The sequence below is a fragment of the Tursiops truncatus genome, chromosome 6, assembly GCF_011762595.2.
Source record: "Tursiops truncatus isolate mTurTru1 chromosome 6, mTurTru1.mat.Y, whole genome shotgun sequence".
NCBI lineage: Eukaryota > Metazoa > Chordata > Mammalia > Artiodactyla > Delphinidae > Tursiops > Tursiops truncatus.
This window is the reverse complement of record NC_047039.1, coordinates 34,968,485-34,984,965: the sequence shown is the minus strand read 5'-3', so window position 1 is coordinate 34,984,965 and position 16,481 is coordinate 34,968,485. Positions and strand designations below refer to the sequence as shown.

At 41.3% G+C, this 16,481-nt stretch overlaps 1 protein-coding gene across 7 annotated transcripts in view; it reads right to left on the bottom strand.

The window, feature by feature from the left end:
• KIF24 (kinesin family member 24) overlaps positions 1 to 16,481 on the bottom strand; it is a 65,524-nt gene that overhangs the window by 21,821 nt on the left and 27,222 nt on the right. For 6 of the 7 annotated variants that reach the window (XM_033857947.2, XM_033857948.2, XM_019934966.3 and 3 more), the window contains 5 exons: positions 15,531 to 15,628; positions 11,545 to 11,760; positions 8,462 to 8,549; positions 1,027 to 1,148; positions 94 to 199 (listed from right to left, as the gene is read on the bottom strand). In XM_033857947.2, coding sequence (XP_033713838.1) covers positions 94 to 199; positions 1,027 to 1,148; positions 8,462 to 8,549; positions 11,545 to 11,760; positions 15,531 to 15,628 — 630 coding nt within the window. Of the gene's footprint in view, positions 1 to 93; positions 200 to 1,026; positions 1,149 to 8,461; positions 8,550 to 11,544; positions 11,761 to 13,178; positions 13,210 to 15,530; positions 15,629 to 16,481 lie in introns of all 7 variants that reach the window. The other variant, XM_033857952.2, reaches the window with a different exon arrangement.

Below are 16,481 nucleotides of genomic sequence, written 5' to 3'. Positions count from 1 at the left end.
ATTCCACCCCACCCTCTCCTACTTTGTCTGCATGTAAAGAGGGGCAAAATCTCTCAAGAATGATTTTTAGATTAAAGGTTTTGAACAACTTACAGCCAGAAGACTCTGGTTTATTTCCGCACCTTCCATCTTTGTCTGTCTATCTGAGTCTCTGGCATCTGCTGCTCTTTCACTGCCAGCCAAGTCAATAAAAGAGATCCTAGAGAAAAGACACAGCAAGGATGACTTCTTTGGGGCTTTGGTTTATTTTTACATCAGCCAGCATTTTGTGAACCCAGCAAGAAATCAGCACTGACCCATCCTCAGGAAAGTAAAAGATATTACTGTCAGCTTTCCAAAAGTATTGCAAGATTCTAATCTGTCAGTTACTGCTGGCACTGTTCACTTAGATCCTTCTGTTGGTTTTAATCATTTGTGAGAAAGTATGACTGAAATTAATTAAACATTCTTCCCATAAGGCTAAATGACCACAATGCAAATCACTTAGGTGACCACTTAGATAATTAAATAGAAACTTCCGTGGGCTGCTTTCCAGCAAACCCCCCCTCCCCGTAAAAAAAAAAAAAGACTCATTACTCAGAGGTGAGATAGGTTCATCCATCACTGTGGCAGAGTTTGCTAAGATAGCACCAGAAAGGCAATGAATGTACCCAGTTGTCTTATGGCTTCTTTCAGGAAGGATGGATTAATTTTCTTTCTTTCTTTTTTCTTTTTTTTTGCCTGTAAGCTCTCTGAGATGCATTTCCTACTATTCCTCTGCTGATACTGTTTTTCACATTAGAAGCAATCAATGTCCCTTTTAATAACTTAGGGTTGACCAACAATAGGTCATTACTTCATGGTTAATCAACTGATGGCACTTTAGTACAATGATTTATTTCAGAGTTAATAACTCTACTGTGTATCCCTGTAAGATATAAATAAAGAACTCCACAGTGGCAGGATGTCCTGTTGTTGACAACACATATTTCAAAGTCACATTAGGGAAAGGCACACAATGCGATTCCCTGTGTATTTCCAGCTCACCTGCCAAATGTCCTCTTGGCTGAATCTTTGATCTGAATTTGGATGATAGCATGAGAGCGGGAGGAGTCTGCATTAACTCCAGTGGCCCCAGTGCTGCGCTCCTTGCTGCCCTTCAAGATCACCTGAAAATAAAATCCACAGGGTGACTTCTGCAAGGAGTAAACAAAGCCCTCTGGCTCCTAAGAGTCGGCTGAGAGCAGTAGAGACCAGACATATAGCTTTGTCAGTAGACTGCAGTCTTTTCCCTCTATGAGGAAAGTTGCCTAAACTCTAAATCATATAGAATAAGTACCCAAGAGCAATGAAAACAATGTGGAATACTAATCTTGGGGGAGAACATTCAATAGCTCAAGAGCTAATTTACTTCTTGATCTCATATACTCTTTTTAATATCTTTGATGGATTTAACCTGACTAAAATCCCCAGGGCATAACTTGGCTCCAAAGTAAGGTCCCATCATACCCATCTGTTGTAGTAACCGAAGCAAAGGACAGAAATGTGCATCACAGAATGAATGATCACATCCACCTCTTCCACCACGATGCAGTCATAAAGGAGACCAGGACTGATGTGTGGGAACATGGAAGTGATGAGTTATCACAATTGCCATGAGCCCATGATTTCCCTTGAGACCACTGCCCCTCCAAATGGGAGTAAAGGCTAACTCGGGTCCCTCTGGCCACAAAGGAATGGGGGAGAAGAGGTGAAGCCTCAGGAATGGCCTCAAGCCACTGAAAACACAGCCATATAAGAATATCCTAGGGAGGGTGGGAGGAAGGGAGACGCAAGAGGGAAGAGATATGGGAACATATGTATATGTATAACTGATTCACTTTGTTATAAAGCAGAAACTAACACACCATTGTAAAGCAATTATACTCCAATAAAGATGTAAAAATTATATATATATATCCTGCCCTGGTTTGGGGGAGTGTTGATTATTGAGAATCAAGAAGGTGAAGAACTTTAAAAATATTTGACAGGATCCTCACAGTAGCCTAAGGTGAGGTGAGTATGATTATTATGCCCAATTTACAGCTGAGGAATAAATTCAAAGGTTGATTTGCTCACAAACAGCTGTTTTGTGGCAGAACCAAATTCCACATCTAGTATGTCTGATTCCAAAGCCCATGTAGCTTCTACTACACTGTGGGGCACTTAGGACAAATTCATCTATTTTGCAGTGAATTAGACTAAGAAAGTCCTATTTAATTTTTTTCTCAATCTCTCAGAAGTTTAATTTTTATCATATTGAACATAGCTACAGTTTCCAGATTAAAGAGTCCAAAAGTTGACAGAGTCAAACCTTCAACAATAGTCCATAAAATATCTTAACAAACAGGGGTAGGTACTTTTTAAAAAATTAACTAATAATAAATTCCTCCATGGCATAAGCAATAGTTATGTCTCTAAAGATTATCAGTGAGATTCAGAATTGTATTTTAGAATCAAATTTAGAATCAAATTTTAAATGCACTCATTTTGTATATAGCTTGCTTAAAGTTTAAAGGGACTATCTGATGAATCCTTTTGTAAAGAGCAGAAATTGTTAATTTACAAAACTGGATTATCAACTGCATGGATAGCATGTTGCTGCTAATCAGAAATCAGAAGAATTAGAGCAGTAATCCCTTATACTGGGTGGGGCAACTGCCCCCCCCCCCACAAAAAAAAAGCACTGATAACTAAACCTGGATGCTGGCTAGGTCACTTAAGGCCAAATCTATGACTGAACCATCTAGTTTGTCTGGCTATCTATCTATCTATCTATCTATCTATCTAACCACCCATCCATCCATGCCTCGCTGCAAGGCTTGCCGGATCTTAGTTCCCCAGCTAGGGATTGAAATCGGGGCCACTGCAGTGAAAGCACAAAATCCTAATCACTGGACCGCCAGAGAATTCCCATGAACTATCTAGTTTAAATGCACTTCCTCATCCTGGCCTTTCTCTATCACTCTGATTTCATATTTTCATAGATTACAATGCAATGATGAGGGATTATTTTAGATTTGTATTAGTCTTTTTTATCAAACTTCTTTTTCATTAGAAAAGGAAGACATGCTTACTGGGGAAAACTTAGAAAATATAGGAAAAATATAAAGAAGAAAATATATACCTTCCATAACCCCAGAGTTAACAAGATTCTGGTGCATTTCCTCCCAGGGTTTTAGGGGTCTCAGAGCTCTTTTGATATATATATATGTCTTTTACAAACCCCATGAAGAGACAGGGGAGATCTTTTAAATGCCTACATTTGTGAATTGCGTAAGCAATATGCTTGATGGATAAAGGAACAATCACAGAGAAGTTAAGTGGCTTATCCAAGGTCACACAGGCAGAATATGGTCAGGCTAGGGATAGAAGCCAGGTACTCTCTGCCACGTGTAATCAATGATGCTACTTCTGCTGGAATATGATGAGAGCTCAGAGAGGCCTTAAGGCCATACCTAGTCAGGAACTGTGGATACTGACAGGAAGCTCAAGGGGTGACCTTGTGGTTCATCCCCAGGGGAGTCAAGAAAGACTGTCTTCTGAGGTTCTATTATAGAGTTTTATACTTGGCTTTTCATTGTGCCATGATGTACTAGATACCTGTGAGTGCATCTCAGAAAATCTAACATGTTGAGGTGACTTTTCCTGACTAAATGCCTTTTAGAGAAAACATGAAGGAATTTTTGGTCCATGGTCCAGTTTCCTCAGCTTCAGTAACAGTCTGCAACCACCATGTTTTTCAGAAACTGTGGTATAAAGCAGCTGAGCTCTGAGGAGTAAAAATGAGGCAGTCTGTGAAGATCATTAGACAGACTTTTGTAAATGATATACAACTCAAGTGTAGCAGTTAACAGTGAAGTCTGAAGTTAGACTGTCTGGGTTTACATGCCAGCTCTGACAATACGGTTGTTTAAACTTTTGCATTGTGAGAACTTTTACAAATCACTTAACTTTTCAGGGCCTCAGTTTCTTATCTATAAAATGGTAATTTCATAGGTTACTTTTGAGGACTAAAAGAGATAATACGTAGTATGTAAAGCACTTAGTACTACGAATGGCACATTATATGTTCTCAATAAATATTAATTAAAGAAAATATACTGGGCTTCCCTGGTGGCGCAGTGGTTGAGAACTTGCCTGCCAAGGCAGGGGACACGCGTTCGAACCCTGATCTGGGAAGATCCCATATGCTGCGGAGCAACTAGGCCCATGAGCCACAACTACTGAGCCTGCGCGTCTGGAGCCTGTGCTCCACAACAAGAGAGGTCGCGAATAGTGAGAGGCCCGCGCACCGCGATGAAGAGTGGCCCCCGCTCGCCGCAACTAGAGAAAGCCCTCGCACAGAAACGAAGACCTAACACAGCCAAAAATAATAAATAAATAAATTAAAAAAAAAAAAGAAACTATACTAAAGAACTAACATATTTTTCTTTTTTTAATGTATTTATTTATTTTTGGCTGCATTGGGTCTTTGTTGCTGGGCGCGGGCTTTCTCTACTTGCGGTGAGCAGGGGCTACGTTTGTTGCGGTGCGCAGGCTTCTCACTGCGGTGGCTTCTCTTGTTGTGGAGCACGGGCTCTAGGCGTGCAGGCTTCAGTAGTTCTGGTTCACGGGCTCTAGAGCGCAGGCTCGGTAGTTGTGGCACACGGGCTTAATTGCTCTGCAGCCTGTGGGATCTTCCTGGACCAGGGATCGAACCCGTGTCCCCTGCATTGGCAGGCGGATTCTTAACTACTGTGCCACATAGGAAGTCCCAAGAACTAACATCTTTGTGTAAACTTCCAAAACTTAAACTATTTCTTTTAAAAAATGTAGGGACTTCCCTGGTGGTCCAGTGATTAAGACTCCGTGCTTCCAGTGCAGGGAGCATGGCTTTGATCCTTGGTCAGGGAACTAGGATCCGCACAGCAGGAAGCGAAGCTTCATCTGCTGCTCCCCATCACTCACATTACGCATTATCACCTGAACCATCCTCCCCCACCCCCCATCCCACCCATCCATGGAAAAACTGTCTTCCATGAAAGCGGTCCCTGGTGCCAAAAAGGTTGGGGACCGCTGCTTTAGACAAATCATGTTATGTGAGTAGTAAAATGGGGACCTGCAACAATAGAAAGTAGAGACAACTATGGAATTCTGTGGCACTGGGAAATATTCAGGGACTTTTTTTTGGGGGGGGGTACGCAGGCCTCTCACTGTTGTGGCCTCTCCTGTTGCGGAGCACAGGCTCTGGACGCGCAGGCTCAGCGGCTATGGCGCATGGGCCTAGCCACTCCGCGGCATGTGGAATCTCCCTGGACCGGGGCACGAACCCGTGTCCCCCGCATCGGCAGGTGGACTCCCAACCACTGCACCACCAGGGAAGCCCCAGGGACTTATTAATAAGAATAATAGACATGACAAATTTAACTAGCATCACAGTAAGCATTATATGTATATTATCTCATTTCCTTCTCTGTCACACAACCCAATCGTCTGCTAACATCCACATATTTCGGGCTCAGAAAGGTAAAGGATGTGCTCAAGGACACACGGCACTGGGACCCAGCTCCATCCAGACTTTAATCACGAAGCTTCCTGCACAAATACCAAAGACAGGCTATGAGCACTTCAGCAGGGTAGGCACTGTGTATAGACTAAGTCTCTATCACCGGCATACAACTGAGGCTTATCTAGGGGAAGCTCTTACTCTGTGGGCCTCTGCTACCAACTACAGCCAAGGCAATGTTAAAACACGAAGCAGATTTATTAGAAGTTCACGAATGGATACCTATAAGTACATGAACTGTCTGTAGGAATGACTTAAAAGCCCAAAAAACTCTACAAGGGAAAAAATGTCCATCATTTATTTGCCTGACAAGCAAAACCTTGATTCCAAATCTGGTTGCATCAGCAAGTCCTCTGTAAAGGCAGGGAAGTCCTGGTCCCTGCATTGGTAAGACCGGGTAATAAAATACACCTGGAAGGAGAAACTTCTTGGAGGAAGGACAATCCTGTGTGAAAAATGAAGCTGCCAGTTGTGCAGGCAGGTAACAAGTAGCCATGCCTGAGTGAGCCTGAGGGTGATCTGCGATGGTGACATACATGAAGATGACACCTGAGGGTGACACTTGAGCAAACACATAGGTGATACCTGAGTGAGCGTGAATGGTGACACCTGAGAGAGAGTGAAAGTGTGACACCTGAGTTGGCAAGTGCTGTTGTTTCAAGTCAGTAAATGTTTATGAGGGTAACCATGTCAGATATCCATAATTTATATCAACTTTCCACCTTGATCTCAGCTGGCTTCCTTCTTGTACAACCTCGTATGTATTACAGACTGAGGGTATCAATGGCAATAATATGTCCACTAACAAGAAACTTCTGCTTGTCTTAGAAAACACACCTTAGGATAGAGCAGTGCCATAAACTCTTCCAGGGTGAGAGTGATTTGACACCAGATTGCCCACTAACATAGTTATGACCCATAGCCAAGAAAAAGGGACTTCTTTTTAGTGTTTGATCCTTTCCCATTCAATTGGTCTAATTTCCAAGGACAACAGCATCATGAGGACCAACTCTCCTGAAACTCCCAGCCAAATGAAGGAACGACTAGGGGAGGTAGCGGCAAGAGGACCACAGGGAATAGGTGTGTAAGAAACAATTTCCTCAGGACTCTGCAGTGGAGGGAGCTCTGGACAGGTTAAGAATGGTCAACAGCCTCGGAAGAACCCTTCAACATGTCCCACACACCTCTGTTCTGTGCCTGCCTTTGCAGTCACTAGAAAGGGGCTCTTAGGTGCCTGCCTAGAACAGCCACACTAAGGTGCCATCCTTGGATTTTGGATACCAGGATTCAGGAATCTGATAATCACATAAATACAAGGTTCCAGCCCTTAAACAAAATTTACCTATTTGTCCCAAGAAAAAGAAACTGTTAGAGGGCTTCCCTGGCGGCGCAGTGGTTGAGAGTCCGCCTGCCGATGCAGGGGACACGGGCTCGTGCCCCGGTCCGGGAAGATCCCACATGCCGAGGAGCGGCTGGGCCCGTGAGCCATGGCCGCTGGGCCTGCACATCCGGAGCCTGTGCTCCGCAACGGGAGAGGCCACAGCAGTGAGAGGCCCGCGTACCGCAAAAAAAAAAGAAACTGTTAGAAAAAGACACGTATTAATGGTGGGCCACCTCACCATTTCACACACCCAAGTCCCTGGAGGGATGTACTGTGAAGCTGTTCTAAAGGTGGGTATTGTCAAGTACCCAGCCTGTCCTTCGAGCCCTCTCCCTTTGACTCTAGCCAGGCTGTTGGATATACTGGCTTGGATATACTTGTTGGATATACTAGCGTGACTATGATGGCTGCATGTTAGAATAACCTTGGGAGCTTTTAAAATAATACCCATCTTCATACATTGCTGGTGGGAATATAAAATGGTGCAGCCACTTTAGAAAACAGTTTGGCAGTTCCCCAAAAAGTGACTCAGCAATTCCACTCCTAGGCATATACTCAAGAAAACTGAAAACGTACGTCCATACAAAAACCTGTACCTGAATGTTCATAGCAGCATTATTCATAATAGCCAAAAGGTTGAAACAACCCACATGCCCATCAACTGATGAATAAAATATGGTATATACATACAACAGAATATTATTCCGCCATAAAAAGGAATGAAATACTGATACATTCAACGACATGGATGAACCTTGAAAACATTATGCTAAGTGAAAGAATGCAGAGACAAAATGTTGCATATTGTGTGATTACATTTATATGATATGGCCAGAAAAGGTAAATCCAAAGAGATAGAAATTAGTGGTTGTCAGGCACCAGGCACAGGGGAAATAAAGAGTAACCGTTAATGGTACAGGGTTTCATTTTGGTGTGATGAAAATGTTCTGGAATTTGATAGTGGTGATAGCTGTACAACTTTCTGAAAATACTAAAAAAAAATCACTAAATTACATATTTTAAAAGGGTGAAAAAAGCAGATTTTAAAATACCTTTGGAATGATACACAAAAAACTAAAAAATATATTAGTTGCCTCAGGAAAAGGGAATGGAAGGAATATTTTCATTGTACTTTCTGAATTTTGAATCCATGTGAAGGTACTACCCATTAAAATTTTTATTGAAAATAGAATATTTCTCTCCAGCAGCCTTTACTAGAGCCCACTACCATAAAAATACACATTAGCAGCTTTTGAAACTGGCTCAAAAGTATCCTCTCATGCATTAGGCTCTCCCACATGCCTTACTTCCCACCATCAAGGCACTGAGGCAACAACCTTGTAGAGAAAGGAGCCAACCTCTCAGAGGAGGATTCATATTTTATAAGTGTGAAATGGTATGTTTGTCATCGCCCTTTGCCTAAACCTGAGTCCATTATATTTAGGAGATAGCAAAATGAAGTCTTCCCTGGTACTTAGGCTGCTACAGTGGGGTAGTAAAGGAGGAAGAATTACCTCTAAGAGAAGCTCCACACTATCCACCTGAAGTTCTCGCAGTCCCACTATCTGTACCACATGCTTGCTATCTTCTCTTGCGAAGAGCCTGTGGATGCAAGAACATGGTTGGTTTGGCAGAGCTTCAGTAACAGACTCCCCAGAACCCAACCCACCACTCCCCATTAAGTAGCAGTTTTGCTGTTTGTGTGGGATCGATATGCATTCTCCTCACCACCCCCCACACCTCCTGATTCCAGCCCCAGGCTTCAGAGGCAGTCTTTGATTGTTTTAAACAAATCAGCATCTTTGGCTACAATGAATAGAATGACCATTTAAGCCAGACCTATGCCAATCAATGGATGGTGTATTCCTGGCTACAGTGATTGGTTCAGGAGTGGATATGGGATCTTCGCTGGTCCCATCAAAATAAAGTCCTAGTCTCTGGTTGTTAGGTGCTCTCTTTTTCTCTCTAGAAGTGAAAGCATGTGGCCCTGGGAGCAGTGGCAGCCATTCTACATCCACAAAAGAGACAGTTTTGGAATGATGCTAATACAATGGAAGGTAGAGCAGAGAGATGCAAAGAAACCGGGTCTCTATAACATCACTGAACTGCTAGAGTATAAAGACCCTAAGGCTTGACTGTCCTCTAGGCTTTCTAGTTATACGAGCCAATGGCTTCCCTAAATGCATAAGCCAGTAAGAATGGGGTCTTATTTTACTAAATACTTGCAACATAAGGAGTCCTGATACATTTTCTAAGGAAGCAAGGAAGAGCTGGTGTTGCACCTGAAAGTCTCAGGCCTGCGTGTAACAAAATGAATGGTTACGGTCTACCATCATCACTGAACCAGATCCACCAAGGGGCATGTATTGAATCTATCAAAGACTCTAAGATTATTTTCTCCCTTAATAAGATAATGATTGCCAAATAAAATAAAATAAAGTAAAATAAAATAATGGAGTTTCACTTCACAGCCAAAAAAAGATTTTCTCAAAAAATTTTTTTCTCCATCTAAACCTTACCCCAAGTTTCCAAATTTTTACAGAAGGATAGGAAAACAGCCTCACCAATGCCCTTGATCTCTCAGAAGACAACTCTATTGGAACAGTTAGGCTTCTGGAATAAAAGAAAGATCTAGCTTTCAGAGCCTTCACATCACACCTGAACATACTTCCCAGGCCCCAGAAAAGTTCCTAATGAATAGCCTAAAATGCACTGCTGTATTTTTAAATCATAGAAGAAAGAAGTATATTTTTATCACTTTTTATGCAAAGATAAAGACAACTTATTTTCTACTTTAAAGAGTTAATTTTAAGATCTTTAAACTTTGGTTTCTAGTTTAAGAGGTAGACTGAGCACATATACTTCTATCTACCTATGACAAAGCCCCTCTTATAGAAAATATATTTTATTTTAAAAACAACAGGATAAGTCATAACAGCTCTAGGCAAACAAGAAAGAGTATTATCAATGGAGCAGGACATTTCAGAAGTCTCAGAAAAGCAGGAAATAAAGAGGTATTAGCCAATTAACCAGAGACATAAAAAAAAAAAAATCCCACAGCTCAAGACACTTGGAGAATAAGTGTGGGTATTCCCTAGTGAGCCCTAGAGAAGCTTTAAACCCAGGAGTTAGCATATTCCCATCCCCTTGGCTATAATTAAAGAATGTAGAAATAACAGGACAGTATATTGGGGTCATTCACTAAAGAACTGCACTCGAAAACAGCTGGATATCCTGACTGTCCCTTCACACAAAGAAACAAAACGCGCACGCACACACACACAACAGTGGCTTTTATTTTCATGCTAACTGTTCTTTAAAGGAAGTGGCCATTCTGACTGGAAAGGGCTCCTAATAAGGGTATTGAGGCTTGAAAGAGAAGCTGTGATGGAGCTAACTTGAGGCTTCAAAACCAACACAGAGAGAGTAGAAAAGAAAAGCAAGTCTTCCCCAAAGCAACCCCAAAGTAGCACCCTTCTTTATCTGGCAATTGTGTCATGACTGAACCCCCAACACCTGTACATTCTCTGAATTGTGGCATACTGAAGGTCCCTTTTGTTGAAATAGTCCATAAGATGGTGGCCTGCCTAAGCCCACTCCAGTGACTTCTCCAGTTATGCTACCCAATACTCTAGTGCCCCTCTATGACGGGGGCCGCCCTATCAATGCTCTCCACGAACCGGAGCTGCTCCTCCACCCCTACTCCCCATTCCAGTGCTTTCCTGGAGCACACGAAACTTGCACGACCTTTTGGACAGCTCTGTAGGGGCTTAGGTATCTTTGCTGGGGGCTAGTCTCTTTCACTGATTTGGTTTCCCCAGACTTCCACCATGCTCAGCCTCAACTCTCCTCTTCACCTGGTGTGGCTGCTCCCAACATGTCTCAGGTCTGGTTAATTCTGTCCTGACAACCTCTTATCCTTCCACGTCCCGTTCCCTCTCTCTCCTCCCTGTTCTCCCAGTCAGTTGATACCTCCACAACTTTGTGGCCTCCTACTCAGTTAAAATCATCTGTTTCAACCTAAACAAAACTTTATGCCAGAAAAATACAATAGGGATTTAAAATCAGTTACTGAATGAATACATTTCCAAAGTATTGTATTATGTGGCAAGGGCAATAGGTTAAGGCTTATAAGAGTTAATGTGAAGAAAAGATTTTCTTTTCTTTTTACTGATATCAGAAAACTATCATTAAGTTTACCCTAAGATTATTGATAAGAAAAACAAGAGGAAGTGGGAAACATTATAGTTCTTCCAGTGCAATAATAGGTCAAAAGAATAGGAAGGGATTTAAGTATATGTTGCTTTCCTGACTTCCTGAAATTATAATCTTTTTCACAGACCAAAATAAAAGGGATATAGTTTTTTTGATGAGCATTAGGATATTGATCACTTAAAAAATACTAATGGAAGGCTAGTTTATATTCTTCTTTAGCTGAACTGACAGTTTGGAAAAAATATGCATCTGATTCAGGAGACTCTCATTTCACAAAAGGGCATTAGTGTACCAAAGCCTCTGATTAAATCCCATGATTCAGTGGGACTCTGGCTTAAAACAATAAAGAACAGATTTACAGTTTCCTACTCATATCCAATACCTTTTTCTTCTATTTAGGAGGTCATAAAGCTGTCCACAGTAGATTTCATAGAAGCTGATCCACACAAAACAGTGCCTTCTTGGCTGGGACACTTCTAGTTGTCTGAAGATATCTTTGGCAGCCAGAGCATACAGTCCTGGGTTCTGATGAGTTCCTATCATGGTATAGGTCTTTCCGGCACCTGTCTGTCCATATGCGAAGCAAGTGGCATTGCCTCTGGGGGAAGAATCATTTGTATTTACTTTTAAATATTAAGAGAAATGCTAATCTACACACAGATTTTTTTTTTTTTTTGGTGGTATGCGGGCTTCTCACTGCTGTGGCCTCTCCCGTTGCGGAGCACAGGCTCCGGACGCACAGGCTCAGCGGCTCTGTGGCATGTGGGATCCTACTGGACCGGGGTACGAACCCGTGTCCCCTGCATCAGCAGGCGGACTCTCAACCACTGCGCCACCAGGGGAGCCCTACACACAGATTTTTAAATGACAAAAGTCAGGTGGAAAAAGAATCCTTAACAAAATTCAGCTAGAAAATATAGAGCCCTTTAAGGAGAAGAGGGCTTTACATCATAAAAACAAGGGAGGAGGAAAAAAATTCTCAAAGCAGTACGTGAGATTTTTTTACTAGGAATTTTTTATGGAACTGGTAAGACCATAAGACAACTCTAGAAAATAAGGAAACAAAGACCTCATGTTAGGTGCTTTAGAGGATCCTAGAGAAAAAAAAATTGTGTTAATCCTGAAAGATAAGTTTGGTGAAAGAAGTAATTGAGAATTAAATACAATAAATAATAGAAGATCATACGATAAACAGGATGGTAGTGACCACTCATATGAATACTAAGGAAGTTTAGACAGAGGTAAAATCAACTTAAGTAAAATATTTGAAGGACTCAGAAAAGAGATCTTAGGGCCTCAGTTTTCACTTTCATTGATAAGTTACTGGACTACTTGATTTCCAAGATCCCTTTCAGCCCTGATGTCCTATGATTCAAAGTGGGAGTCACTATTCTTGCATGTGGATACGTGCATGTACACACAACCTGTATGAGTGTGAAAAAATGCAAAATAAGAGATGGACAGAAGAGTTGGGAGGCCAACCTGCCAGCCAAAGTATGTTTTAGGAGGAGATGAGGCCAAGATCACCTGAGTACTGTGAGGTCCTACGTACTATGTAGCCCTAGTACTATGTAGTACTAAGTAGAGAGTGAACATAACGTTATGCAGTCAGTAGCTATTGCAGACTATTGAAAAGGAATCACATGGATTAATGATAAAAGTAGCTACTTGCAGCAAGAAAAAAATTCTATGTATGGACACAGGGGAGGGAGGCTGGAGGTGGGCAGAGAGAAGAATACATAGAAGGACATGAAGCCAGATAGAAACCAAAGAAAGAATGATATGACAAGAGCAAAGTAACCATGGAAGTGTGAGAATCAAGAGATGGGAGCTAATCAGATTTAAGCTGTTAAGAAGCAGAGACCGGTTTACTCCTTGTGTTTTAAACCATGGCTCTCAGCAGTGTGGGCACTTGAACACACTGGCAGACACAGTTAGGAAAAGAATTACAAGAGGAAAATTTGAACACACTGAAGAAGAGCTAGCAAAATGAGAATAATAAAGAATAATATCCACCTTATCTTCTGAACATTTTCGTGATGAACTTCTAAAAAAAAAAGATGAAGAAAGCTCTTATTACACTTTACAAGAACCTAATAATTTCACCTAACTTGCAATTCTCTTTTTACTAATGTCTTAACATTCTAACTTATTTTAGAAACTTGCTCTCTAAAAAAGCACTCCCTAAATTTGGTGCATAGGAATTGAACCTGAAAGAGATTTCACTTTTTTAAAACATTTATTTTAATTAATTAATTTATTTTGGCTGCACTGGGTCTTAGTTGCGGCATGAGGGATCTTTTACTTGTGGCATGCAGACTTCTTAGTTGCAGCATGTGGACTTCTTAGTTGTGGCATGCGGTCTTCTTAGTTGCGCCATGCAAACTCTTAGTTGTGGCATGCAAACTCTTAGCTGCAGCATGTGTACAGGATCTAGTTCCCCGAGCAGGGATCGAACCCAGGCTCCCGCTGTTGCAAGTGTGGAGTCTTACCCACTGGACCACCAGGGAAGTCCCCAGAGACTTCAGTTTAACCTGCTCATGGAAAAAAAAAAAGTAACTTCTACACAACAACAATAAAGACAACACAGGGATTTCCCTGGTGGCGCAGTGGTTAAGAATCCGCCTGCCAATGTAGGGGACATGGGTTTGATCCCTGGTCCAGGAAGATCCCACATGCCATAGAGCAACTAAGCCTGTGCGCCACAACTACTGAGCCTGAACTTTAGAGCCCACGAGCCACAACTACTGAAGCCCGTGTGCCCTAGAGCCCACGCGCTGCAAAAAGAGAAGGCACTGCAATGAGAAGCCCACGCACTACAACGAAGAGTAGACCTCTCCCGCTGCAACTAAAGAAAGCCAGAGGGCAGCAATGAAGACCCAACACAGCCAAAAATAAATAAAAATAAAAAAAAAAAAATTAGGGACTTCCCTGGTGGTTCAGTGGTTAAGAATCCGCCTGCCAATGCAGGGGACACGGGTTCGAGCCCTGGTCCGGGAAGATCCCACATGCCGTGGAGCAACTAAGCCCGTGTGCCACAACTACTGAAGCCCGTGTGCCACAACTACTGAATCCTGTGAGCCTAGAGCCCATGCTCTAGGGGAAGCCCTAGAGAAGAGAAGCCACTGCAATGAGAAGCCCGTGCACTGCAACAAAGAGTAGCCCTCACTCGCTGCAACTAGAGAAAGCCTGCGCGCAGCAATGAAGACCCAATGCAGCCAAAAATAAATAAAAATAAATTTATAAAAAAAAAACATCATTATGCTATGCAAAAGGAGCCAGGCATAAGATACATATTGTAATGATTCTGTTTCTATGACATTCTAGAACAGGCAAAACTAATCTATAGTGACAGAAAGCAAGTCAGTGGTTATATAAGACCTGGGGGTGAAGGTGGGAGGATTAACTAAAAAGGGACACATGAGAACTTTCTGGGGCGATAGAAATGTTCTATATCTTGTTCCAGGTATTGGTTACTTGGATACGTGCAACTATCAAAACTCATCAAACCTGAGTACTTCTTAAGATCTGTGCATCTTAATGTATGTAAATTATACCTCAACTTTTTTAAGTTATAAAAGTTATTTTAAAAAATAAAAGTAAAAATACTCTGAAATCAGTTACTCTAGCAGGCTGTTCAACATTTTCTATCTGTACCTGACTACATTTTAAATATACAACAGAGGCCCCTAGTACCTACTCTGTCCCATTTAATGTTTATGTGTGAATAATTATTTTAAAATTAAAATGAAACTATAGCTAGAATACATAATTCCTATTATCAAAAGTTCAGACTAACTACAACCACTTACACCTTCTTATTCTGAGGACTTTGATAAAATAATATTGTTGAGAGGGACTTCCCTGGTGGTGCAGTGGATAAAACTCTGTGCTCCCAATGCAGGGGGCCCAGGTTCAACCCCTGGTCAGGGAACTAGATCCCATGTGCATGCCATAACTAAGAGTTCGCATGCCGCAAATAAGGAGTCCATGTGCTGCAACTAACGAGCCAGTGAGCTGCAACTAAGGAGGCTGCCTGCCGCAACTAAGACCCGGTGCAACCAAAAAAATTAAAAAAAAAAAAAAATATATATATATAGTTGACAGCTTATATTTTTCCACTAAGCACAGAGAATCAATATCTTCAGTATAAATGGAAATTTTGCTGAATATTTCTAAATGCTTTGTGAATCCTATAAATAGAGACACTGAATTTTCCAGAAGAGTCTAATTTAAATTCATTAGGTCAAAACACAATTTCATGTTTAATTCAAAATAACTGAAAAACATAAGTAACATTTATAAAGAAATAAAATTTATGGAAAATAGAAAATAAAAGGCAGGAGGAGCAAATAATATCTATCGTACCCATTGAAAATATGCTGAATGAGTGGGTGAGTAGTTTTCATGTATACATCTTGATTGGTGCACACCTCATCAAAGACTTCATCAAAATAAAAAACATGCTGAAAAAGAAATTTGGTTTTTATAGAAAGAGACACTTTCTTGATTTTCTTCATCACTATTCTAGTTAACACACGATAACAGCGCAAATACATTTTTAACTAATAGTAATTGTCCATGACAAACTTAGAGATAATAAGCAATCATTAACTGTCAAATGACAGGGCCTTCTTTTACTTGAAATCTCTGTAGACATGTTCTCACAATGTAAAAACTAAACCACACAATTTTTGTTCTCTCTTAAGGGAAGTAAATTAAAGAGTCCAACAGTGAGCCAATCTTCCCTAGGTCTAGGAGAGGAACTGAATTCTATGGAAATTATCCTCATAGCCCACCTAGAGCCAGCATATTTGAAATTTGGGGGGAATTCTAAAGGAAGATCTTTATTCCATAGGTTACATAGCTTAATTTATAATTCCATAAATATTTATTGCTCAGCTGGTAGCATGTATATTGCAGTAGGCACTTCAAGGGGCCCAAAGAAACAGACATTACCCTACCATTACCCTACTCCACAACCTAAAGATGTTAATCCGGACAAGTATACAAATGACCACAAGGTAGAAAAAATTTGAGAGATAAAGCACATGTGGAATTCAAAAGAAAAACATAATCTCTCTGATTGGGAAAGACATTCTGAAAAAGCTTGTACTAAGAATGGGCCATGGGGGAAGAAGAGGAATTTAAGAGGTAGGGACTGAGGCAGGGAAGGTATTCTGCGCACAGGGGAAACATGAGCAAAGAGTCAAAGCAGGAAAGCACAAAGAATCTTTAGGGGACAGGGAGGATTCAATGTGTCTGACATATAGGATCTTGGCAGGTAGAAAAGTGAAATAGAAGGTGAGAATAATGAGT